Source organism: Aquila chrysaetos, chromosome 7, assembly GCF_900496995.4.
Source record: "Aquila chrysaetos chrysaetos chromosome 7, bAquChr1.4, whole genome shotgun sequence".
NCBI lineage: Eukaryota > Metazoa > Chordata > Aves > Accipitriformes > Accipitridae > Aquila > Aquila chrysaetos.
This window is the reverse complement of record NC_044010.1, coordinates 27,953,550-27,980,820: the sequence shown is the minus strand read 5'-3', so window position 1 is coordinate 27,980,820 and position 27,271 is coordinate 27,953,550. Positions and strand designations below refer to the sequence as shown.

General features: G+C 40.0%; 1 protein-coding gene and 1 long non-coding RNA gene across 5 annotated transcripts in view; one reads left to right on the top strand and one right to left on the bottom strand.

Moving 5' to 3' along the window:
- LOC115343587 (amyloid beta precursor protein) overlaps nt 1–27,271 on the top strand; it is a 243,124-nt gene that overhangs the window by 198,404 nt on the left and 17,449 nt on the right. For 2 of the 4 annotated variants that reach the window (XM_030019718.2, XM_030019715.2), the window contains 2 exons: nt 12,928–13,149; nt 20,270–20,323. In XM_030019718.2, the coding sequence (XP_029875578.1) occupies nt 12,928–13,149; nt 20,270–20,323 (276 nt within the window). The remainder of the gene's footprint in view (nt 1–12,927; nt 13,150–20,269; nt 20,324–27,271) is intronic. The other 2 variants (XM_030019716.1, XM_030019719.2) reach the window with 1 other exon arrangement.
- LOC115343588 lies at nt 11,232–25,923 on the bottom strand. The gene is made up of 3 exons (XR_003924200.1): nt 25,308–25,923; nt 12,128–12,185; nt 11,232–11,264 (listed from the first exon to the last, which is right to left on the bottom strand). It is a non-coding gene; the product is annotated as an uncharacterized LOC115343588 (long non-coding RNA).

Genomic DNA, 27,271 nt, shown 5'->3' with positions numbered 1-27,271 from the left:
TCTCAAATGCTTTCATTAGTAGCATGCTATATCCTTCCCATCTTTTGTAGCTAAATGGTCTATTGTGTCTTGTCATGGGTGCTCATGTTCATCGGAAAAAGATATGAATCCGAATTCTTGTGTGCACAAAGCCCTCTTTTAATCTCGTAAATATTGTGAACATGACTTTAGTCAGTAAAAGACCAGATCCTCCAGATCTTACAGATACTGTGAAAAGGATAAATGGCTTCACATGACTTCGGATTATGGTGGCTTTTTCATCAGGGAAAGATATCTTGTTTTCCATCTGCTTTTCAGAAATTTCATCAGAATAAAAAAGTCTTATGAAGTTCATTAAGAGAATATTTTTCCTCTCGTTTGAAAAACACTGTTTTGTTTCACTTGCGCTCCTAAGGAAATCTGGTCTCGTGATCCAAGTGTTAGAACTGAAAACCAGGAACTTCTGAGAATAATTTTGGACTCAGATTATAAACAAAGTAATTTTTTTATTTTCTGGGCATCTGCTATTTCAGTGGGTATTTAAATCTTTCATTCTAAATAATTCATCCTTTAGCAGGGGAGGTTTGCAAGTGTTGCCTTTATTTTCTTCAGGAGCTGATGGCTAGTGCACTCTGTCCTGGTAGGTCCTTCTTGAAGTCTCTATTCTATATCCTATCCGTTACTCTAGCCTGAAGTATTTTTTCATAGACGCTCCTCTTTAAATAGCAAGTTATCATCCCCACCACAGGTCCCACAGGAAGTTTATGACCGAGAGACCGCTCTGGGCTCACAGTGGCAGCAGGTTGAGGTTTGTACCATGTCCATTTCACAGCTTTTTTTAAATATCTCTCTGGAGGAGTCTACAGGTGACTTTACGCACAATGGATTTGCATCCTAGAATTAATTAAAAATGCACTAAACTTTTAATAATTGTCTAGTGGTTGGTTGTATTCTTTCCTATTTTTTCTTGTTTAATTGGATACATGGAAATGTGTGGATTTGGTGGGGATTTTCTAACTCTGCAGTCATTTCACATGTCATTTTCTGATGTCGTGGAAACAACAGGCCAAGAAATTCTGTCTTAGAGGGCATTGTTTCTGCTGGTAGAGGGGCTACAGTTGTATGACAATGTTGAATATATAGGAGTGTATGTATTATTTTAAATCAGTATAATGGATATATTTGATTTTTAAAGGCATCGTAGGTCAGGATTACCTCATAGTTACAGATTTGTTCATAAACACCTATTTGAGTTGATTTCCTGCTGTATCGTGTCTTTGGTGTAAGTGAAAAGAAAAGCTGGAGCACTCGTTTTTGAGACAATACAGATAAAGCATGTGGTGCTACTAAAATTTTTTTAAAGTCTCATTTTACTGTTTTATGAGGCGGCATGGCTTCTGTCGGCCTTTTTCATTTGTATTTCTTGATAATTGCTTCTACCATTATACTTTAAGGAACTAATAAGTTAGTTCATCATGTGCCAAATTTAAGATATCATTCTTTTATTGGATGGATAACTAAAATCTGAAAACATCTTGCAGTTGTCCAGCTTGCAAATATGATCTGAGAGCAGGTTAGCTCAGATGAGCTTGACTTTCTGAATGCATAGCTTCTATTCAGATGGGGAAGCACTGGCTTGGTGAAACATTGCCCACTTACAGAAATGTCATTATGCTTAGTTATTGAAAATTTTCTTGATGCACTGAATATACATGTAATTTAATTCATAAATATGTCATCTTCCTGTCACCTTAAATCAAATCAATGATGTCAGTGTCCACAGGTACTGAAGCAGCCCAAAATCATGGGAGCACAGATGCTCCAACAACAGCTTCCACTTCATACTTAATGTTGAATGATGGATTTTCTTTTCCCAGTTACTTGGTTTGGAAACACAATTGTGTCATTCTGTGTGATTCACTCGAAGATGAGATTCCTAATAGGGAGTGTTAGATTGTGAAAGAAGCAAATTAATCATCTTAATTCTTACATGCCAGCAAACTGCAAGTGTCTAGTGAGAACCAGTTACAGAGTGTCTGCACAAGCTATATATTACAGCTTTATATATGATATATTAAAGAGCTAGCATGTCAGTCGTCATTCGCAGAGCAGCCTCTGGAATTGTTATTCAGGGGAATTCAAACACTGAAGTCTAAAATGCATCACTATGGGCAGGTATCCTGAGGGGGAGGGCTGAATATGCCTCTAATCCCAACAGTTACTAAGTTTTGCTTTACTCAAGCGTAACTTTCTCTTCAGATGTGCAGAGTGAAAATTTACAGGTGCTTAATATGGCCAAGAGTATCTGATGTATTCTTGCTAGACAAGCTCTTACTATTGAGATAAAAAGGGAAAAGAATTACTGAGGATATGTGATTTTACAGAATGGCTGGATTGATGGAAATGTTGCAGTAGTCCAACAGTCAGTTCCTATGCACATGGGATTACAAATGAAGCAATCTTTCATCAGTGCAGCTTTCTCCTGCTGTGTGATTCTCATATGCCCAATTTAATTGAAAAATGCATTTTCCTGAACAGTGCTACCTGGGTGGGGTTCCAGTCCTTTCACTGTTCTGCTTCCTTCTATTAGATCATGCATTTGAAAAACAGCGTAAAAGTCATCAAAATAGGTCATTATCCCACTTAACGGATATATTTGTTAAATTTAGTAAATACATCCCTCTAGAATACTCGGACAACCCAGGATACGTTTGGCCTATCAAGCGCTAAAACTGCAGTTAATAAATAGGAAAAATATATTTTCTCTGAAGCAGATGCTGCATAATGTCAGTTTTGGTGAATTCTGATTTAAACTATTACAAGTGAGTCAAATAAAAAATGCTCCTTTTGACTAAGGGAATCAGGTGCAACAAATTAATGCTCAGATTTATATATTTTTATGGAGTATTTAGTGACTGTCAAGCTTGCCTCCAAGTTGAGTACGCATCAGAAATTGTTGTGGGATTCGTACTCTGATCTTTAGAAGTGTTTATAGAAAATGATGCGTAACTGACTTCTTTCAGGTGTTAGAAAGTGGTAGAGTTTTAGGTTCTACTGCAGTGTTGAGTTTTACTGTATTATAAGGTTGGCAAATAAATCTGATCATTTTTATCAGTAAATAAGACTGATGAATAATTCATAAATAAATAATTATTTTCAGAAAATAAGACAATAAAATTCTGTAGCAGTTTTTCATATAAATGCTTTTTTGCAGGGCAGTTTCACTTATAAGCCTTAAAACCTACTTATTTAGGATGGAAATGTACTTGGCTTTTTCTACTTCACACAAGACTGAGAGGGAATAATGAGTGCTGATTCATCTGGCAGAAATGTCAGTGATGATTGGGGGGGTTGTTTATTTATTTTAATTTAGACTCTTCAGCCTATTTTGAAGCACTTAATGATATGTTAATTTGGAATTAAATGTGGAGTTAAATTTAAACCTGGGGAATTTGTCACAGTGCCTTAAGTGGATCAGGATGATGACATGCAATGTATGTTCTTGATTACGGTACGGAGTTTCAATTCAGTTTTTTCCCTGAGCATTTTTTAATATTCCCTTGCCTACCTTGATGTTAGGTTGCCATTGTCTTGCCTGGAGAGGAACTTTACGCATGCTAGAACTGAGAGATGCCAATGTTGAAAACATTGGGTTCAATGTACAAAAAAATATGTTTCATTTAGAATTTTTACCCAAAGGAGTGCCATAGCATGGAAGCAGGATTTTTCTGCATTTTAATCCAGAGCTTTTGAGGCTGTGAATGGTGAATTATTTTTCTGAGACAATATTATTAATTTAACCAAATTGAATGAGGAGGGGGTGAGAGGAAGGGAAGGAGACCACAGAAATGGACAAAAAGTCTTGAAGTTGTGAAAGGGGAAAGCAGGGTCTTTAATTTCTATCGAATAACTTTTTCAGAGATAACAGTCTTCTGCTTTGGGATGTGCATTATCCCACAAATTTCCTTTAATACTCTGTGCTTTGAAATGAGGGGGAAATGCAGTCATTAATCAGGTGACTGGCTGTTAAAAAAATTATAAAAGTGCACACATCTATAGCCATATATCGATATTTAATTTTAATTAATAGCTAATTTATGTAGCTGTCAGGTAGCTAAGGGTCTGTAGTAATTATAATACTCTTTCACTGAAGGTAAAGAGTGTCGTAGCAGCATTCTTACAAAATCAGACAAAATTTCAAGACCTTGAGTTTCATAGCAGGCTGTAAAAATGGGAGAGGATGATTCTGGTTCTTCCTTGATGAAGTGGTGTGGAAATTCTAATGAACCTTTGCTCAAAGCTCTCTGCAGTTGCATAGCCATGTACAAAACTAAATTTGCGTTGAAGTCCATCCCTAATTAAAAAGACACCTAGGTCATATTGAAATTAATCATTACATGGTAATACAAGTTTTCCTGAATTGAATCTCCCAAGCTTTCTCATGCTTTGAACACGGTTCACTACCAGAAAACTTGTTATAACATGATCTACCTGCAAAAGGATAATTGCTCTGTATATAAGTTAAACATCTTTAGTTTTTTGTATAATTTAAGACAAATAGTCTGCAAGGAAAATCTAACTGAAACATTATTACATGTACCTGCTTATATAGGTTGGGTTATTTTCATGATGTGATTTGGAAAACATTGAAATCCACATGCTGAAAAAGCAGAAGCAGCAAGGAGTGGGAAAGAAATGAAAGTGATGAAGTTGTGCTTTTTTTTTTTTTTAATATATTAAAAGCATGTTCTTTTTAGTATGGTTCTAAATATTGCAGCTGTTCTTAAGTTCAGAGGTGTATTTCTTCTAAAGTTTGGTTCCTGGACAACAGAATATTGTCTAAGACTATGAGATGGTTATTCTTTTACTAACTTCTAGGAAAAATTTCTTAGGCCAGTTGTTTCATAATACCTTAAATGTTCATTTTCTGAGAACTTGAGGAAGGAAAAGTCTTTTCACCTTATTGAACAAGATTTTCATACGCATAAGAAGTTTCTGAAATCTGAAAAACTAGTGCTGCTACTTCCTCTTGCCCTAGTGGTGATGTCTCTAAAGGACAGAAAATAAGAACTGTGAAATACTGTTTTCCATGGTTCTTGCTCTTTTAGTCTCAATTTAACCCTGAGAGAGAGACATATTGCACTGTAAAAGTGTCCACATAAGAATACCTGTGGCGTAATTTCACAGGCTAACCAGAAGAAGAGAAGAAAGCTCAAATCTGATGGGGTGGTCTTGTTTCTCTGTCAATATCGATCTGAGCATTGCAGGTTGGGCTCATTTTCAGTATTTCACAGTAATGATCTAGCATATCACTCTTTTATCATCATCTTCAAAGCGTGCAGGCAACAAAGGTATTCTCACACCTTCCAGTAGGCAGGTCACTTTCAATAAAGCTCTCATCAGAGTTGCTCTCTAAATTATACTTGACTTGTACTATACAAATGAATTAGTTCAATAGCGAATACCACATAATTGTGTTTTGCAGCTTGATAATGTTGTAATTATGAAACCTAGTAGTATGTAACATTATAATCTTATAATGCTTGATTCAGCAAAACACCTTGGAATAAAAATATGCGTGAAATTCAGTGGAGTTTAACTCTTTGTGGTAAGGCACAGACTTCAGTGTTGTGCTGGTTTTGGCTGGGATAGAGCTGATTTTCTTCATAATAGTTAGTATGGGGCTATGTTTTGGATTTGTGCTGAAAACAGTGTTAATAATACAGGGATATTTTAGTTATTGCTGAGCAGTGCTTACACAGAGTCAAAGCCTTTTCTGCTTCTCACCCCACCCCACCAGCGAGTAGGCTGGGGCTGCACAAGGAGTTGGGAGGGGACACAGCTGGGACAGCTCACCCCGACTGACCAAAGGGATGTTCCATACCATACGATGTCGTGCTCAGCATATAAAGCTGGGGGAAGAAGGAGGAAGTGGGGGATGTTTCGAGTTAGGGTGTTTTGTCTTCCCAAGTAATGGTTACGCATGACAGAGCCCTGCTTTCCTGGAGATGGCTGAACACCTGCCTGCCCATGGGAAGTGGTGAATGAATTCCTTGTTTTGCTTTGCTGCATGTGCAGCTTTTGCTTTACCTATTAAACTGTCTTTGTCTCAGCCCACAAGTTTTCTCACTTTTACCCTTCTGATTCTCTCCCCCATCCCACTGTGAGGGAGGCGAGTGAGTGGCTGTGCGGTGCTTAGTTGCCGGCTGGGGTTAAACCACAACAAGTGTGATTAAATTTAAGCACCTGCTTGAAATTTCCTCTGACTTGGGCAGAGGTGTATTGGGTCTGGCTGAGATGGAGTTAATTCTCTCCATAGCAGCCCTCGTAGTGCTTGCCACGCAAATCCGATACAAGAGGCTTGAGGAAATACCCATGGTATTTTCTGGTATATTCTCTCCTTTCACCTCGGAGGGGGAACTCCTACTTGATGAAGTAAGTTACGTATATGAAACCCACAGGATATACAATTGACTTAACTACCTTTCTGACTCTGTAGAATTTGCATTCATCGCAGGTGCAGAAAGCCCTTTGAACCACAAGTTTTATCTCTCTAAAACCCTTACTTGTGCTACTAATGCTTTGTATTTTGGAGTTCCGTGCGTAAACCCTTATTTACAACGTGTCTTGGTAGAAATGACTTGTGGGGAAATAGAAGTGCTTTCTGTATGTGAAATACATCTGTTCATTTGCATCAAGTTTGTGGAAGTGCTACTAGCATAGCTGTGTATGCTGTCTGTTTATGTAAGAGGTCTAATATAAATGCAGATGTACAGGTAAATAATGTTTTGGGTTTGTTTTGTTTTAAAGTATTCACCAAGGCAAAGCCTTTAAGGAGGTCTTGTCTTCATATTTACCAGTTTGGGCGAGTTTTGATTCATACAGCTGACAAGATGCAGACATTCAAATTTAATTAAAACTTGACTGCATTACATCAGTGTAACTCCTTCAGGCACATGCTCGTGTTGAAGATTATGAACTATGACATATTGAATTAGCCCATAAAGTAGGCATACAACTGAAAGCTACATCTAAATGTGTTACCTCTTATCACATGCGCTGTAATAAATGGTTGTGTAAATGTTCTTAGTGAATCCTAATTGTGACATGCAGCATTGGCATGATTTAAACTGTCTTCAAACTGGTGTAAGATAATATGTGTGCATGTGCAAATGAGGCCATTGCTATGACTCAAGTACTCTGTACTTCCTACCATTAAGAAGAATAGGGTGGTTGCTGACCCTTTTTAATTTTGTCATTTTGAAAGCACATGCTCAAAAGCAACTGTAACTTTGGGAAAAACACATGTTCAGTTCAGACCGGATGGTCACTGATAAGATGATGAATATGAGGCAGTAAGACTCTGCATTTGTACCAATTTATTTGAGCTGGTTCCCAAACCTGTATTTGTTGAATCAATATATAGTCTGTCATGTAGCTGTTGTTTACAAAGGAAGTTTGGTGTCATTCGATGGTGTCTAGAAGAGGTGTTTTGGGTGCACTTTGTTTCTAATCTGGTTTAAGACCTTACATTGCTTTATAAAATTTCCAAAATTACAATTGCCAGTTTTAAAGCTGCTTTTCAAGTAAATTCAAGTCTTGCACATAATTGCAGAGCTTTTCATCTAGTAGATAGGCTCCTTGAAAAGCAAACACAACAAACAAATATTATAATTACTTTTGGAAATTTTAAATGATGAACTATGAACAAAATAAAAATGATGGTTTGAAAGATAACTAATGGATTGCTGTTGCACATGAGATTTCTGTCACTATATCTATGCCAGTTAAGGGCTGCGGTAAGTATGCCCCAGAGTCCAAAATTGGAAACAAGGTTGTTGTATGCCAATAAAAAGTAGATAAAGTTACAAAATAGCATGGGTTTTGCCACTCTAAGGCTCCATCAGGTCTGTTGGGATTTGTCATGGTATCTTTGCTAGTACAGTGCTGTTTGCCAAGCTTTACAAGTAGAAGTGTAGTCTAGGGCCATTGTGGACGAATGGCTTCTAACAATCCAGCATCCACCAAAAGATTTTGTAATAAATTTTCCTTCTTTTCCTGTGCTGCTCCTTTGCTTTTGGCTCCGTGTGTCTCTTTGTGGGATAAGAGAATAGTCTTGAAAGGATGTTGTAGTGCTGTTACCCTTCTATCTAGTTCTCCAAACATATTTCAATCTAGTTCTCCAAACATATTTCACTTCAGTTTTTCTAGATGCTGTTGTTGAGTAGTAATGACCCATGAGGAAATGCCTGCAGTGAGCCCAAGAATGAGTGCAACTTCCTTAGAGATAAGTCTGAGAAGTGTTTCATTGAAGTACTAGAAGTGAGCCTGTCTCTTATCCTGGGAAAGAAAGGGTTTCAGTGTCGGAAGGAGAAGCAGCAGTTGTGCACTCTCACACCAAATCCAGAGCTGCTTGGGAGGTTTGAGGTCCCAGCTGAGTGTGGGTTTTTCTCAAGGTCGTGATTGCTTTTGAGCACATGCTCTCAGAGGCACAAAAAGTTTAGACATCCTCCTTATTCTTCTCGATGGCGGGACTTAGCAGAATGTTACAAGGCGATAATGAGCCAAGCAACAAAATGTTTATTGTAGGAAGATTGTCATGGAGTTTTTGTCCTGTTGGTTTGATGGGAGATTTTGAAGAGCAGCCTAGAATCTATTTTCAGCACCTAATAATGGAGATATTCACCACACAAAGAAAACTCCTGAAACAGTCTTGAATGCACATCCTTGACTCCAGTTGTGTCTGTACTCCCTGCTTATTTAGGGAATTGTCTTTTTCAGGATGGAGGAATTGAGTTGGCAGCTGTGAAAAAGGGAAGGAATACTGTATCAATGGGTAACAGCGAGGCTGTATGGCTTTCCATTAGTGTAACTGATGAGTCAAGTAGCCATCAACACTCAGAACAAAATCAACACTGGAAAATTGATCATGGACTTTGCCAGCTAGTGTCAATAACTGGAAATCCTCAGGCAAACTTTTCTAGCAGTTCAGAGATTGAAACAATTGTTTGCAAATCATTTACTCAATGCAGACACAGCTGCCTCAGTCTGATGGACTCCAGCACAGTTTCTAAGCCAGGCACTTTCAATTTCTCGCTGTCGTTCAGTGTCTGATTCATCACGTCAGATGGGCTTGATTCATTTTGGCCATTGTTTCCCTGCTTGTAAAATGGATGTGATCATAATCTGCTGGTTGTAGTATCTGTCTGCTTCGCTTGAGCTATTGTGCGGGTCGGTTAACGTCCGTGCTGTGTGCCGCAACTGAATAGGAAACAACGGAGTCTGCAAGCGCTGCCGCCGCCGCCGTGTTCTCAGTTGGGTGGCATTGAGAGAGAAACTTTGTGTGCACATCCCTCCCAGCCTCTAGGGATTTGGATATAATCATGGTACCATGATGGGAGCTGGGTGCCCCTCTCTGTCAGCCTGGCAGGCCCAGCCATGTCTGCGCTGTGGCCTCCCCGCAAGCACCGTGCCAGCCCTGGTGCCGCTTCTTCGCTGCCGGAGTTCAGGTCATTCTCCTTCTGCTCCTTCCTCTCTGTTGCACCATTTGTCCCTTTCCAAGGGCAGGAGCTGTCTGCACGTAACACAGAGTGCATCGGCGGCAGGGAACGGACAGGAGTTGTGGAGGATTGGCACCACCCAGAGAAAAGGGGCAACTGGGGGACAGCACCCCCAGTGCTGCTCCCTGCCACCACTGCATAGGCTGCAGCTCTCCACAGCTGCCCCATATGATCCTCTGGGGATGGGGAGGACGGGGAACGAGGTGAACTGCACCCCCAAAACCTTTCCAGTTCCTGGGTCTGGAAGGCTTGCAGGCAGTAAGATGCTCAGCAGTACTGTAGTACTCACTTCCCTGTGATCTGTGATGACTCGGTATTATAACGTGTTCAACTGGTATCACCCATGCGTCCCTGCAAGGCACTTGGACACCAGACTTCTCCCTCAGGCCACTGACATCCAGCTCCTTTTTGTAAAGCCTCTTTGTCCCTAGCTAAAGAAAATTAACATCTGTCGTGTGATACAACATCTGCTCAGAATATCAAGGTGCTTCACCTGTCTTTCCTCTGATAGAAGGAGATGCTTTAATTTGATAAAGGATTAGTGTAAGTGCAGCGGGGAGACAAAAATCAGACTTGCCTTCTGTGCTGAAGATTTATTAAGTATCTTACAAAATAATATTGTTTTCAATAAAATTAACATGAAGGGAAAAAAAATTCACTGTTACGTAGGCTTTCTAGTAAGTCATTCTAATGAACAAATTAAATCACAGAATTAAATTTTGTATACACATTAGGCTTACAGCCTACTAAAGCAATTTTTGTTTAAACTGGAAAATTTGTTTTAAAACATCATTTTACAAGATTCAGGACCCATATTTGCCTCAGGGCTGAAGTTAGAACTTTTTGTTTAATTTTCTTGTTCTGAATTTGGTGTAGTAATAGGGTGGCAGAGAGTTGCGTCAACTATCTCAAGGTGGTGTTTAAGAGATGTATTGCAGAGCAGAGCCCTATTACATCATCATTGATAACAGCACTGAAGCAGTGTAGCCCTAATGCTCATGACTCCATGAGGATCTGTATTGGGTTTGTATGACAAGGTTTTGGTAGCAGGGGGCTACAAGGGTAGATTCTGTAAGAAGCTGCTGGAAGCTTCCCCTGTGTCTGACAGAGCCAATTCCAGCTGGCTCCAAGACGGACCCGCTGCTGGCCAAGGCTGAGCCCATCAGTGACAGTGGTAGTGCCTCTGGGATAACAGATTTAAGAAGGGGAGAAAGTTGCTGTGCAACAGAAACTGCAGCCAGAGAAAGGAGTGAGAACATGTGAGAGAAACAGCCCTGCAGACCCCCAGGTCAGTGAAGAAGGAGGGGGAGGAGGTGCTCCAGGCGCCGGAGCAGAGATTCCCCTGCAGCCCGTGGGGAAGACCATGGTGAGGCAGGCTGTCCCTCTGCAGCCCAGGGAGGTCCACGATGGAGCAGATACCCACCTGCAGCCCGTGGAGGACCCCACGCTGGAGCAGGGGGATGCCCGAAGGAGGCTGTGACCCCGCGGGAAGCTTGTGCTGGAGCAGGCTCCTGGCAGGACCTGCAGATCCGTGGAGAGAGGATCCCACGCTGGAGCAGGTTTTCTGGCAGGACTTGTGACCCTGCGGGGGACCCACGCTGCAGCAGTCTGTGCCTGAAGGGCTGCAGCCCGTGGGAAGGACCCACATTGGAGAAGTTCATGGAGGACTGTCTCCTGTGGGAGGGACCCCACGCTGGAGCAGGGGATGAGTGAGGGGTCCTCCCCCTGAGGAGGAAGGAGCAGCAGAGAAAACGTGTGATGAACTGACCCCAACCCCCATTCCCCGTCCCCCTGTGCTGCTGGTGGGGAGGAGCTAGAGAAAATTGGGAGTGAAGTTGAGCCTGGGAAGAAGGGAGGGGTGGGTTAAGATTTGGTTTTATTTCTCATTACCCTACTCTGATTTGATTGGTAATAAATTAAATTGATTTTCCCCAAGTCGAGTCTGTTTTGCCTGTGATGGTAGCTGCTGAGTGATCTCTTCCCATCCTTGTCTCGACCCATGACCCTTTCATTATAGTCTCTCTCCCCTGTCCAGCTGAAGAGGGGAGTGATAGAGTGGCTTTGGTGGGCACCTGACATCCAGCCAGGGTCAACCCACCACAGGATCCTTACTGAGGGCTGCTGCATGGGTGCAGCGTACTTCTGTGGTGGTATGGTGCAACGTAAGGTTGGGAGGGAAATAACATTCAAAAGATTTTACTGAGGGGTCTAAAGCTCTGGTGTGTATAGAAATTTAGATGCCCTTTCTTACTGATGATACTGGGAAATAAGTGAGCCCCTACAGCGTGACATAAAGGGTCTAGCATTAGAGTGGTGATTCCTGTCCCTGAATTGCTGCAGGGTTACAATGACAGTAACAGGTGACAGTCAGGGGGTCCTTAATGAAGTGGAGAGAAGCCAGTCTTAATAAAAGCTTTTGTATCATCAGCTGTCATGTGCGTGCTCATGTGTGCAAGCACTTGCACTCTAGTAATGTAACTTTTACAGTCTTCAATTCTGAAATATTTAGCTCTGTAATGCCTGCTTACTGATTACATTGGTGCATTATTAGCAGTTATTTATCTTCTTCATTGCAATTGCTTGCTTACTTGAATGTGCTCTTGTGCACCAGATTCCCTCAAAGTACTTGCAAATCGCGTGTTGCTCCTACAAAAAAAAAAAATCAAGATCAAGAGATCAAGAGCAGATAAATTTTGATGTGAGAAGGGAGTTGAAATAATGAAGCACACACAACTTCCAGGCTTACTTTTAACACAGAGTTGGACAGTCTGTCCTATATGCCTGATGGAGCTGAAAAGTGCTTTGATTGTTCTCACCTTGCTTCAAGTAAAAAAAGAAAAAAAGCCAACCTAGATGATACAGCACAGCTTTAGGTCACGGTTGCTTGTAAAATAATTTGCCTACAGATATCTATTACAGTGTGTTATAGTAAGCCAAATTTAATACACTAACTGTTGTGGTGATTTAGGATTTAAAAGCTGTGATGAGCTTTGATAGTGAGCACTTAAGAGGAAGGGGAAATAACAAAGACATTCCTTCCTGTAGACCTCTCGCATGTTAACTTACGGCAACGTGTTGAGTTGAAGGGAATTGATTTGTTCTTCTTTTAAAAGTGGTGGGGAAGAGTCCAGGAACTTGTAAAGCATAGACCTGTGATCTGTTATGTGGTGGGAATGTGGGTAGGAAATGGTATTCAACAATTCTGGTTGATGTTTCAAAAAAATTCCTTACTTATCAGCAGTGCTCATCACACAAGCCTTTATGTTTTTCTTTATCATAAGAAAACAGAATCTCATAACAGTAAATTGTTACTTTAATGGCATTTGGAAGTATGTCCTCAGAAATGTCAGCTCTTTCAGATAATTTCTGTGTTGAAATTTCCTTGCAGATGAATTACTTCAGAAAGAGCAAAACTATTCTGATGATGTTTTGGCCAATATGATCAGCGAACCCAGAATCAGCTATGGAAATGATGCTCTCATGCCTTCATTGACGGAAACTAAGACCACAGTTGAACTTCTTCCAGTGGATGGAGAGTTCAGCCTAGATGACCTTCAGCCATGGCATCCCTTTGGTGTTGATTCTGTTCCAGCCAATACTGAAAATGAAGGTATGTACAATAAGGGGAAAAACCACAGAATATTTTGAGTTGAGCTTTGTGGTTTTTCTTCACATTGTTCCCTGAAACTTGACATCTTTCTGATGTAAGCAGGATAGGGGTTCTCAAATGTAAGTTTAGAACTGGTCTGCAGTGTCAGCTGTGTCTCTGATGGAACAGAAAATCCTGACTAAAATTTGGAATTTAGACACTCAATGAATTTCAGTGTTGAGCTTACTTTCCTTTAAAAGCAAATCAAAATTAATTCCAGCAAATTATGAGTGACAGTCTTATAAAATACATGACAATGAGCTAAGGGGGATAGATAAGTCGTTAGTTTTGTGCCATAATGAAATGAGTGTTTTAGTTAAGGAAGAGCTATTTATTTGCTGGCATGAAAATGATTACCGATCCAGCACAATCCTAGCATGAGAGTTGATTTTATTTCCCTACCACCACTGGTTGTCTGGAATGTACTGCAGAAATGATCCTGTATACTCAGCAATGCAACTGGCTAGTGAAGACTTTTTTCATGAGGAGTATTTTATGTTGCTCATGGGACTAATTTATTGAAATGACTGCATAATACTTTAATAATTTATGTATGATCTGGAATTGGTATTTCACTTAGGTTACAGAGCCAATTAATCAGAAATCTGAGGGACTTCGATCATGTCATTCAAATTGCTGCTACTGTGTTTGTTTTCCTTTATCAGTTCAACTCCACCATCATTAGTGATAAGTTAATCACAATGGTGGAAGTTTGATAGTGCAAAGCAGCAGACAGAGGCTGAAGCTACAGAAGCATTTTGTCAGGCAAATTTGTGTTTTGTGGATCTGTGATTTCTAGCTGAACTGCACAGACTTTAGCTTTCTCCAGAAGTCTTTTGAAATCACTGGCTTAGGCTATACCTGCTCTCAGAATGAGTTTTGAGACCAGCCTTAGGCAGTTAGTCTTGCTCCAGCACAATGTGTGAGTGACTGCGGGCAGCTGGGTGCTTGGGAGACGAAACACGGAATGTGGGCGTGGATTTGCCAGGTCTGGTGCCAGGTGAGATCAGTGGAGTCAGAACCAGTTTTGTAATCAGTGGGTCATCCCCAGGAGTCAGAGAAGCATAAGATCAGGCAAAAGAAAAGACACAGCTAGGATCTGAGCAAAGGTCAACAAATCAGTAAGGCAGAAGTATACCAGATTTGAGGGAAAGAGGAGAGGCTGGTCAGGAGTGGGGCTAAAATCGGACTGCCAGGGAGTTAGCACTACAGGTAGGGACCAAGAAAAAGAGTGGATAGAGCTGGAGCAAACTCAACAGGCTGGCCAGCAGCAAGAACCAGAGAAGACAGGAGATAGTGACAAGGACTCCAGACGTGTCTGGGGGGCACTTGTGGCCAAGTGATGTGCTGAGTGGCCGAGAGCAGCTGGCTGGATTGCGTCAGGTGCTGGCAAATAGCACAGATGGCTGTCCAGGCTGGCAGGCCAAACTTCAGTTTCCTGGGGAATCGGCTGCAGTGTGCTATAGTGCACATGTCAAGGCTGTCTGCCAGGAGCAGGCCACAGTCCAGCTGGTGGTGTCTGTCCTGCAGGAATTTTCCAGTACAGCTCTTGCTGCAGTTTTTCCCATAGCCAAGGCATACAGGGCATCAATTTCTATACTTGCTGCCTGGAGGGGGGGAATTAATTACTTTTGAAGTCTGTCCTCCCAGCTTTCAAAATTTACTGATTTCAGTCACCAAGTTCAGAAGTTATTAGGTAGACAGGTGCACCCAGACATACACACAGTTTAATCACACAAGCCTTCTTTTCCTTCAGAAACCTGGCTAAGCCCAAAATTTAATAATGAAAGGTACATACTTCAGTGTGACAGTGAATTCCCATAGGCAAGTATATTGAGCGTGGTTCTCCTTTTAAAATGTGTGACAGCAAATAAGAAACAAAAATTCTCCTGCCTTGAATAAGATACCGTTTAATTATGAATCCTGTGTATTTTAATGCATTACACCATTTGTTGCAGCACTTCTTAATGTTTACTGTGGGAACATCTTTTAACTTTCATGCCTTTAAGTTGTTGGGGTTTAGGGGTTTTTTTGATATCAGGATTGTATTTGTCATGAAGTTACTGCAGCAAACAATTCTGTTAGGCCAACTATTATTACCGTTTGCGTCTGCAGAGTTAGAAATAGAAATTATTTGATGACTTAAACTTCTTCAAGTCTTTCTTGTTTCCCATTATACTTCTCTGTCATCTACCCAAACCAGTGTTGTAATGTGATCATGCCCACAATACCTTCTTTCTCTCTCTAGATACCCTCTCTATGGTTTTGCTCCTAGTATCAAAGGGGAATTTCACAGCCTCATGGTTTTCCTTTGTGTTTGTCTCCCACCTCTTTGTTCCAGAAACCCAGGACTAACTGTGCCATTTGTCCTCACGTCCCATGCCTGTTTTCTTCTGCAGCCATGGTCTAATCCCAGGCTTTGTCTAAATTGCTTCTGAAAACATGTGTCTGTCTTGTTATAATATGCTTTGGAAGTAGGAAGAAGTAAATAACAATTGACGCAATTTTTTCCTCTTCTCTCCTCTCCCTCTCCACTGATGGTCTTTTTGCATAGACTGTTTTTCACACAATAAGTTCCCCTTATGCAGGGAGGGTTTTGTAGTTTATGCAGTACTGAACAAGTCATTGCTGTTTCTTAACAAATAACTGTTGATCAAAAAAGGCCTAAGTTCAAAAATCATGTGCTAGAGAAACTTCAAATACTGTAGAGAGACTAACCATTGCAATTTTAGTGATGGTCAGCATCTCTTGCTGCTAGGAGGTGCTAAGCATGCCAGCAAAGGTTAGAGAACTGAGCATCTCAGCTCACATTTACTTGGGTGAGGGCTCAGGGTACCAGCACTGTCAGTCACAGCATGTTCATGTGAACAGCCTGGTGTCTGGGAAATCTGCTGAGCGGTTGGTCCAGCAGATTTAACAGAGACTACCAGAGGAGTTTCAGATGGCAAGCAAGTTGCAAGTTCTTTTTGGTCTAGTTTGAAAGCTGAAGTCAACTTTTAAAACTCTGCTGAACACAAATCTAGACAGCTATCAGCTCAACATATGCAGGTGGGTTTCTGGGTAGAATGAGCGTCTCGACTTCCTCACTGCAAAGAGCTGTTGCACTGTGTAAGCAATAGTTTTCTTCAGTCCTGAGCAGGCACGTCAGGTAAATCATTCATCTCATTGCAATTCGCATTCCTGTCAAAACAAATTTCTAATGGGACCATTGATGTCTGAGAGGCAACTGAACAGATCCTGGAGCTAGCTGCATTAGGACCTGGGATCCCACCCCCTCTGTCACAGTCACAGCAATGCACTTGTTTTTAATGAACCATTTGGGGAATGCTTAAACCAAAACGTGATTGTGGAGAATGTGGAAGGAAATGCAGCCCTTAAGTCTGTGCTTCAAAGTATCCAGTATTCTGCCTACAAGCCATGAAGTTAAAATATTACAAAAAAAACCCTAAATTTGTCATTAGTTCCCATGCCTGTTTTCTTCCATGACCATGATCTAGTCTCAGGTTTCACCCAGAGATATTAATTATGTATTGGATTGCTATGTTGCCATGTGATCTCAAGGTTTCTTAACTCCATTTGAAATTATCCCAATCTAAACTGCATGTTTAGATAAAAGGATAAGTTTTATGCAAACAGTTCATTGTACTAAAATTGCTTTTTCTGATGAATGAGTGAAAAATAGCCTAAAAATGAAAAGACCTTGAAAGTCTAGCATAGCTCAGTAGTTTCTGAAGGTATTTTCTTCCTTGTTGTTTCCCTGAGGTAGTTCCCCAGTAAATGTCCACAGAAATTAATCCAAAGCACCAGGTAATACACTACACAACTTGCATGGCTGAATGAATATATGCCTAGCGTACTGAGATACAAATCAGGTTAACCAAAAATACCCTCTGAGGACACTGCAGAAGGCACCACCAAACTGTCAGGAAACTGTATTTTAACAATGACACCTTCAGAGGTGGGGGCAAATCTCCAACAGCTGTGAAGCTCTGACACTGCCAAGGTCCCTGGGCATTTTGCCAATGTCTAACATGGTTTAGTGTTTCACCCTTTGTATTTTGTCATGCAGTTGCAGTTAGCCTTAGTGACAAAATATTTATTTAAAGAGAGATTTTTGTGAATGTACTGTTTTATCCTTATGACTTGGCCAGTTACTTCCTTCAACGCTGTTCTTGGTAGGTGAGCATCCCACAGCTCTCCTCAGCTACTAGTTTGTGCCAGCTTTTGAGCTTTTTGATTCACCTTTCTTTTATTTCTGAAAAGAGAAGCAACCACGTTCTCTCTTGCTCTTCTGAGATGTATTAGCATTAGATAGGAGGTGGGTTGTGCCCTTCATAAAGCCTGTGTGATCAGCGTAAGCAGGTATATACCAATTTGGTTTCATGAGGCTATTTGGAAAATCAATTTTCAGTCTTAATTCTGTGTACTTCTGTGCACATGGGAGTGTGTTCTGGAGCATCAAAATGAATGCAGTTTTTATAATAGTACACAGTACATCTTAGAGTTTTGATTAGTGATAAATGCTGTAATAGGTTTAAACTTCTCCCCTCTACATCAACTGTTGTGAGTTGCTGTAGTCCAGCAGGGCAGGCAGTGAGGAAGCCCACGGACAAGATTTTTCAGAGTTAACTGCTGATTGTGTGTACATCAATACAGGGGCAAGAGCAAGCAGGTTTTAAAATGCAACTGAAATTCAAAAGGTGGCAGCTCAGGGCTCTCCAGAAACCAGCCTTTCTTTGTATCATGTTGCCCAGGGCGTGCTGCACTTAGGCACCTGGAATCACAATCTCTTTTGGAAGACCCCTGGCTCTGAGCTTTTGCCTCCAGTTTTTGCCCTGCAACTGCTTTGTGACCTTGAGCAGGTCATTTCACTTTTGTGTCAGTTATGAAATGTGCTGGTGACGGTTGCCTTTTCCCCTGTAAAGTGCTTCCAAAACTAAAGATGACAAGAATTATTCATTATTAGTACTTTCACCTAACTCCACAAATACTGCATTACCTTGTACAGCAGAAACTTCTTCCATCCTTTTCTACCTTCACCTACTCCCATTTTTATTGCTACCCACAGCCTCCTCTCAGTCTGCCATAGCTGTGGGCATGTAGGGTTACAGAGTGCTGAGCGAGAGGGAAATAAAATCCTTCAGCCTTCTAGGGAGGAGGCAGGGCGAGGGTGACAGAGGAGGGTTCTGCAGGAGCAGTTTGGGTAATTGTCATGGTTTAACCCCAGACGGCAACTAAGCACCACACAGCCGCTTGTGCCCCCCCCAGCCTCCTTGCTGGGTGGGGTGAGGTGAGAAGCAGAAAAGGCCTTGGCTCTGTGTAAGCACTGCTCAGCAATAACGAAAACATCCCTGTGTTATCAACACTGTTTTCAGCACAAATCCAAAACAGAGCCCCATGCTAGCTAGTATGAAGAAAATTAACTCTGTCCCAGCCCAAACCAGCACAGTGATGCTGGTCCTTGGTTGTTTCTTCCCTTCAGTCCTTTCCACTGAAAATTACTGCTGACCTACCTGAGGGCTGGTGCTGACAATATTGGAAAACCTAGCAGAAGACTTAAATAGGAAAATACTCAAAATTGTAGTTTTTAGTTAAGGATGGAAATTGGGTTTTGTATAGTGCTATGTTAGGAAAGCAATTACATGGTCTGCTAGTGCCACTCTCAACTGCTGTGACGGAAAGTGGTTTGATGGCTTGCCTCTGCAGCACCAGACCAGCAAAACTGTGAAAATTCTGCCCTTCCAGAAACACAAGCAAGTCAGATATGCAGATGCACTTTTAGTGCTATGAAGCTGACTTACTGCTTTCTTCTGGAGGCAGGAGCTATTGCTGTCACCTCCTGTGTACAAAGGACGTTGGTGCCACATAGGCTCTCACTTACAAGCATGGTAGGTTGTTTGTCAGACCCTTAGGAACACTAAGCAAGTGACACAGACTTCCTAAGAAGATGGGCAGTCCCCCTTGCTTAAGTCAGCAGTATCATCAGGTTAGTGTGATTTTTCTGATGCTGAATACAGCAAGCAGTTCATGATTGAAAACTGTGCTTTTGCCAGGTTTCCTATGTTACTGTGGCTCCCTTACTTCTGATTAGAATGTTCATACTTGAATCCTGAATTTCAAATGAATGAGAATACCTTATTTTAAAAATTCTGAATTCCAAGTTACAACGTAAAATTTGATTTCTGAATTTAATTTCTTTCTGACACTGGCACTTGGGTAGATAAGGAAGGCAACTGTATTGGAGCAAAAGAGAGAAACAACAAAAAAAAAAAAAGGGGAAAAAAGATCTGAATGTTTTAATGAACTTCTACAATATGTTCAGTTTGGACTTAACTGAGGCAGTAGGTAATGACTGAAGCAACTCTAAAAGTTTTGAACATCCTATTTTCTATTAATGTCAGTGAGCTCCATCAGTCTTAGGTTTCAGCTAGTAAAGCCTTAGTACAGTAATAGAAGCATTTTAAAACTGTGTATGACACACAATTGGGTAGAAAGTGGTGTTCCTCCTTTGCTTCCCTTTCAAAAATCAGAAGGCAAATTTACTGTCTATAAATAGGAGCATATCAGAATGAAACATTGATTGTATTCTCAAAATGTGCTTTACTTTTTTAAAAACCTTGTAGCTAGTGCTGTAAAGAATCCCTATTGAAAGGAAAAAGGAGTAAGGATTCAGTGGGTTTGTAAGTCAGCATTGATCAAGACTGGCTGCAAGAACTCATCATGTCTGTTCTTGCTGCCAATTCTGATCAGACAACTGGAAAGTTTGCACATAATGAATATAGTTTTGCTCTATAGACAGAAATTCTTTGATCTTGATGGTTTCTCACTTTAAGCAGTAACCAGAATGTGATGCAAAATTGACACATCAGCTGTGAAGCTTTCCTTTTGAAGTGGTGCCTATGCCTTCCTTTTATGTCCGGGACTAACTGAAGACAGATGTTTTCTAGCTGTTGCTTTGGTAACTTTGTTTATTCAGTATGTCTCCTGCATTGTCCCAACAGAAAAGTAGTTGACTTTATTATTTTGGGGGATTTTGTTTATTTTTTGTTTGCTTTTTTGTTTCTTTTCTGCACATGCCCAGTTGAGCCAGTTGATGCCCGCCCAGCTGCAGACAGAGGACTCACCACACGACCAGGTATATGACTTGCATGGCTTTTACCTAACCTGTGTTTTCCCAGCATGCATGTAGTCTGCTTGAGCTGAAATGATCACCTTTTTTTGGGTATAACCCTCTCTTAATGTAATGCTACGCCATGAACCAGGGAGGAGTTCCCACACAAACCCCCATCAGCCTGTGTGAATGCTGTGTCAAGGGTGTTTGGAATGGGTACTTGGAGAGGGATTGGGACCCAGAGACCCACAACTGATACTCATATCAAGTTGTGATCCTTCTAGCAGTAATGCTTTGGCAGGTGCAGGAGGCAGTAGGCATGGTACCCCGTAGTGCGGAGACTACTTTTAATTTGGGAACATATGATAGAAGTGTTGAATCCTCTATGTAGAATATACAGTTTCTTGTAAGTTGGGCTAATAAAGAATTCATGCCTACAATTTTAGAATTGCAGGGGACATCAAGATTTTTTGCTGCGATATTTACCTTGGCTAACTCCAGATATCTAAAAATTGATACATATATTCACTCTCTGGATTCACTGAGGATACCTCTGCACGGCTATTCATTCCGTTCTAGGATAGAGAGGGGTGATCATTTGCCCTGTGTAGGTACCTGTGTCGTCTTACTGATTTCAGAGTAATAGCAGATGACTAGCTTGGGTCAGGCTGCAAATGTCTGGAAAAGTTAAACGGGACAAATCCAATTTTCAGAAGTAAAAGCTTGCTTTTCATACTAAATTTTTTGCTTTTTAGGTTGTTTTTCCCCTTGTTTTTGTTTAGGATTATCTAGAAATCCTTTGAGAGCAAACAGCCTTTTATTTCAGAAGAGGTTACTCTCCAACATATAGTGACATTAGATCAGTATATTTTAGAGTCAGAATTATTTCAGTGTGATATCATCATTGTGGTTTTTTTCTTCAGTCAGATAAAACTGATCGATCTGTCATCTTTTTCCCTTTATCTTTTCCTCCAAATGTCCATTGGATAGCCAGATGGGCAACACCCTCCTAGTGTGTCTAAATCTTTCTGGTAACTTACTGGTGTTCACTGACTACAGAAAATTGCTACAGTGGGAAGTAAAATAAGCTCCTGTGTTACAGCAGTTGGGATACATGTCAAGGCTGGCCAGGTGATGTGCTTCTAGCACTGTTTTAGGAGTCTGACATCTTTACTTGTGTTTAGAATCTTAATTCATTCCATGAGGAGAGCCTGGAAACAGGTACAGAGATAACTGTACAACAGTGCCAAAAATCATGCAATTGGGGAACATCCTCCCAATATTGGGTTATCTCTGCTTTCTGGGTTAGATTTCTTCCCCAAGAGCAGTAGAAAATATCATCACAAATGAAACATGAATGTCTTTGATCCAGATTTTGTAATGTTAGTTCAGTCTAACAATTTTCTTGTAATATTAAAGTTTGTGATTGTTAACTATTTCAATTTCAGTTGCCTTGAAAAATCTCCTGTTATGAGGACCATATTTATTACTAAAGATTATTCCTTCCTCTCTTCTATTCCTCCACACAAACACACACGTGACAGAAATCTTTGGTGTCCCTTCTCTAAAGAAAGGATTTTCTCACACTGCCACAGTCTAGTTTCAGAGTGAAATGATGCATTTTAGTCCACTGTACCAGAGTGCTTGGTTGGTTGGGGTGACACAAATAGCATTGAATGTATGGCTAGCATAGGTCATGACTGATCTTTGTGAATGTGTACGAGACTACTGAGGAGAGGTAACAAATACTGCAGTGTGTGACCATTATGGCTTGAAATTTCTAGCAGATAACAGTAACTTTCGCACTATGAAAATCACATGGGATATTTCCTCAATTTTCTGCTCAAGGACAAAAATAGTACTGTCCAGGGGCCTGTGCTGCCTTCATCGCTTTTAGCACAGAGTTTAAGTGCTGCAAAGGCCCATGCTCCGCTTTTGGCACAGAGAGTGAACCCCTCCAGCCTGGCAGGGATGCATGCCGCATTCCTCTGTGCAGAGGGATGGTTGCTTCCCTGGAGAGATTGAAATCTGTCACTGCTGTGCCTGCATTCCGAATTTCACAGCATAAAGTGTCTTATGGGTGCATGTGAAATAGGGGTTTTACCCCTTTACAGTAGTACTAAATGTATCATAACAGTAAGTAAAACCATTCCTGGTAGACCTTAAGTTCCTTATGTCTTTAATCACTAGGTCCAGACTTCTGCAAATTTGTCCTTACTGATACAAATTCTGGCAATAAATGTCCACATGATTTTTCATCATCCTTTAAAAGCAATTTATATGCAATAAAATTGCAATTTAGCAAAAAACTGATACCAGTCTGACTAGCTTCATAAACTAGGAATAGAGGAAAGCAAATGGATGCTTAATTAAACTGTGAAATATAAAAGAGATTCTGACAGTTTAAAAATGTGTGCTTTAAAGTTGTTTTACTTGCTAATTATAAGTAAAATAGCTATGTTAGAGCTAAAAAGGAAAAGATACTTTTTTGCAGTCAGTATCCTTTTGGGATAGTTTTCATGGTTTGGGACTGTTCTTTATGGGAAAAAAAAAAATCTGAAGAACAAGGATATTATTCTAGAATGAAAAAGTATTGACAAGGGACCTGGAGGCAGATTAATACATGCAGCTGCTTGTAACGTTTTAATTGCCTAGATTCTTGTTGATTTCCTCAAAGGTTTGCCCTTTTTATTGTCCTGACTTTCCAGTTTGTGGTTCTACTTGGTTTGCTCAAGTGAACAAGGTGGTGACCTGCTTCTTCAGGGTGAAAATACAGGTGTCATGTCAATCTGCAACAGTCACAAGCCTGGGAATAAGAACAAGTGAATGTTTTGTAGGTGTTCAGAATCCTTGAAGAAAATCATCTCTGAAAGGACTGACAAACATACAAACACACACCCTTTTTTTCTTTTTTCCATTTCTCTTTGCCACTTTTTGCCCACACAATATTCTTATAATGATCACGACATTTTTCTTAAAAGTAGATCAAAAATCATGCAGATGATCTTTGTCTCTTTCGCACAAGTGAGATAATTTGGTCACAGGGAAGAAAAGACGAGCAAGCACTTAGTATTTGTGATAAGTAGAATCTTGCTATTTCACCACATCGTTCTCTCTCTTTCGAAAATAAATGAATAAAGTCTATGAGTGAAGTCAGGAAATGTGAAGAGTTATCCAATCCATAGAGCAGAAAAGCTTTTGAGTGAGGACCAAGTTTAAAACATTTACTAAAATTTAAGCCAGTTGTCCAAATCCCTGCCTCTGTTGCACTCCGCCTTGGCTGTCAGCGGTTGAACCTTGAATTTGAATCTGATTTACATCAGTCCCAGGAGGAAAGTAATGTCAGGGGGACCCCCTTTTCCTAATATAGATATGACATCTGTGGTTCACACTGGTATTTGAAAAGAAGCCTAGTGCTTCCACACGCTGTCCTTCCCCTTTTTAGTTCACAAATGGGGAAACAAAAATAAGAATTATGCCTAAATCCCTTTTGTGTTGTCTCTTTCCTGAAAAGGAAGTCAACAGAGATAATAAAAGGTCAACGGGAAGAAAAATACCTGGACATACAAAGCAGTCATCAGTGAGCTATTTAATACAGCACAAAATGATAAGAGATTTATGGCATGTTTCTTGCTATTTATAAATTGCTTCATACAGGGAGACGTTAGACAACTTCAACCCAGCCTGAGAACTTCCATAGAAGAGCTTCAAATAGAAAGAATACCTCTTTACTTGGTATCCTCACTGTAACAGCTTTTTTCAATAGTGTTTCCTTCTCCCCCGTGCCCCAGAGGTTACTTTTTCATGATGAACATTTAATTTCTTGCAGCTGAATTTTGGGTGCGTGTTTTTAGTAACTTTCTTCTCTTTGTGTGTGTGTGCATGTATATATACAGACAGACATATACACAAAGATATGTATAAAAACATGTTTAGATACTCGTAAGCAGGCTCCTTTTTACCCATGTTAATTCGGCAAGTCTGATCTGTGGAAATTGAGTGAAGATTAGAAAACCTGCCGTCAGAATGGGTTTTGCTTAGTATCAGCAGATTTTCTGAAATTCAGGGCGATAAACAAAATAACCAGTGCTCTGTTCAGGGTAAGTCATATTCTCATTTGTTGCACAGTTGCAACTGTAATTATACCACTAACAGCTGTTAATTCTGTTACTCACAGGATGCCTGTAATTCACAATGCAAGGATTTTATCATATTACCTGTGTTACTTTCTTCCATGTAGTACAGTTTGGGGGTTTTTTTGCATTCTCCCAACTCTTTGTCAGTTGATTGTTTTTGCAAACAGTAATTTTGAGGACACATTGCACATAAAGCTGTGTCTGTGTCTCTGGCCCTTCCGCTGATAAATCATGACATGTCCATCTTTATGACATTATATATAGAAAGCTGAGGGATTTTTTTTATACATGGCTGCAGAGGCTCTGTAAGCCTCATGGCTGTTCTGCAGAATCATTAGCACATACACTGCAATCTGTATGAGGTGAGGGCATAGAGCAGCTTAGTGAATTATTTATGATTTTCTTGCCAGAAATTGCCAGGGGGTTTTTTTCCTGTCTTAGTGATGTTAGTTCAATACAGTTGTCTTAAACCAACTGTCTGCAGCTACCAAATAAAAATCATGAACAGATTTTTTTCCATTAGATTGTTTTGTTTTATAAATCAGATAGTTACTAACTGTGAATGCAATTATATGTGCGTATGCACAGCATGTGCATTGACATGCCTGAAAGATTACCAAATTTTACTTATTTTGATTATTCATTTTTACACACATGTAAAATAATCTCTGGTATTCTGAGAGTTACTTCATACTAAGTTCCAATGAGATTCTTTTTTAAAAAAGATAACATTATTTTTTGCACTTATTTTCTGCTTTCTCCAATTTGAGAGCCCTGTAGACATCCATGAAATAAAAGCAAACCATCACTTTACTAACTTCCGAGGAGAGACCAGAAAGTTTTTAGTTCCATGCAGTCTTTAAAGTACTTACCCCTCGAAGATATTTGAGTTGTCCTTACAAAACTGAGTATGTAATCTTCATTTTAATCTTATAAGTGAGTATACAATCTTCATTCTTCTTCCTTCATTTCAAAATGAAATGACCTGCACAAAGTCATAGAGTCATATGGAACTAGTAGTTGAACTTTTAGTAACAACATGCAGCTGTCTACCTGGGTAATTGTTCAAACAGTGTGTTCCTTTCCATCTGCCCTTCTTATTTTAGATGAAGCTTTACCCAGATAAAGCTGTTTACTACACTTGTAACAGGCCTTGATTCAACAATTTTTTTCTTCCTCTTGCCATTATTCAAATACAGTTCATGAACATGGAGTTAAATGTTTTCCTGAATGCAGTCATTACATATGTTGCTCAAACGTGCTATGTTTGGTTTTCTCTATGTAGAGACCACCCAGGTGTAGTCGTTTTCAACTGTGCTTCGGTTGGAGGTTTAATTTTTAACACAGGCACAGCTAATACTGTTGCAGATCCTTGCAAAACAAAATCACAAAATCTTGCTAGGCTGTTATTTAACCAGTAGATGAAGCAATTTCAAGCAGTGTAGTAGATAATGTACACCTGATTGCGTCCTTGGTGGAATTGATCGTATCCTCTTTTTCTTATCCTTCTTAAAGCTTAAATATATATATTTACACAAAGGGAAAAGCTCATCTGTGTGAGCATAGTGTTCCCCAAAGCAGCTATTTGATTTTTATTTCATAGAGTAGTTTTTAACTCTGTATGATTTTTTTCAGGGTTTTTTTTTTTTTTCTTAAAGGGCAAGGAACAATAAGGTTTGCATACACTGCTCTTTTTGATGTTTGGATATGTGTGTGCATGTGCATGTACATGTGTACACATTTATGTATAAAAGCAGTTAACATTGCTAATTAACAGCAATATAATTAAAAGCCCATCATATTTCATTTTGTTGGATTTGACTAGATGTTTTTAAGCCCATGTTTTTTGACGGCTAAATAGTTCCATCATTTTTTCTAAGGAGTGGCAATTTAATATATTTACCAGCTGAATTGTAGCATTTTTAAATTGAAGTGATTAGGAATGCAACTCCCTAAAGATAGTATGTAATTCAGAAGAAAAAGCACTAATATACTAATATAAATAATACCATTATTTGTGAATTTGCAGTGAGGCTGTTGCTCTCACTTTTCTTCTTTTACATTGGCTTTTGTGTTTGGGTTGTGTATTTTAGACTTGGTAGTGAAAAAACATCATTTTGTCTCAGAATTAAAGTTCTTGTCATATAGTTAACTTTTCTTCATATGCTTGTCTTCAATGCAAGACTAGCATGGTATTAGGCAGCCCTTAGCTGTTTGCAGCTTACCTGTTTCACACAACTCTGATAAAAGTTTTGGAAAGACTCTTTAAGTTTTTCCTTCTTCAGTTACTGCCTTTGAAAAATAAACATTTGATTTTAGCATGTAGGTCTAAATATGTAGTCATCAGGACAGGAAAGTGAATGAACCTGAAATAAAGAGAAGTCTGTTAAATAGAAAGTCTAAATTCTATAATGTAACATGGTGGAAAGGCATATATAACCCCATATATATTTTTGTCTCATACCAGGTATTTAATTGATCCCAGTGCAGAGTCATGCTTCTCTTACTATATAATCAATTATTTGCAGAAGAGCACCAGTTTACCCTAGTCATACTTTTAAAACTATTTTTCCTCACTTCTAAGGGAGATAGGAGGAAGGAGAAAATTGCTATCAGGTTTGTTAGCGCAACAGAAGGTTGTTCTGTTTCTGACCTTTTTCCTGTGCTAGCTGCCAAAGACAAGTTTTAGTAAGTCTAACATCATTAACTTCCTAATATCAGGTCCTACTTTGTGTTCAGATCCATGGCGTTTTTGTGGATTGGTGAGTAAGGCCAAGTTGACCACCAGACCTTGGTAATATGGCCCAAAGCAAAAAATATCTGCCTGATCTCAAGG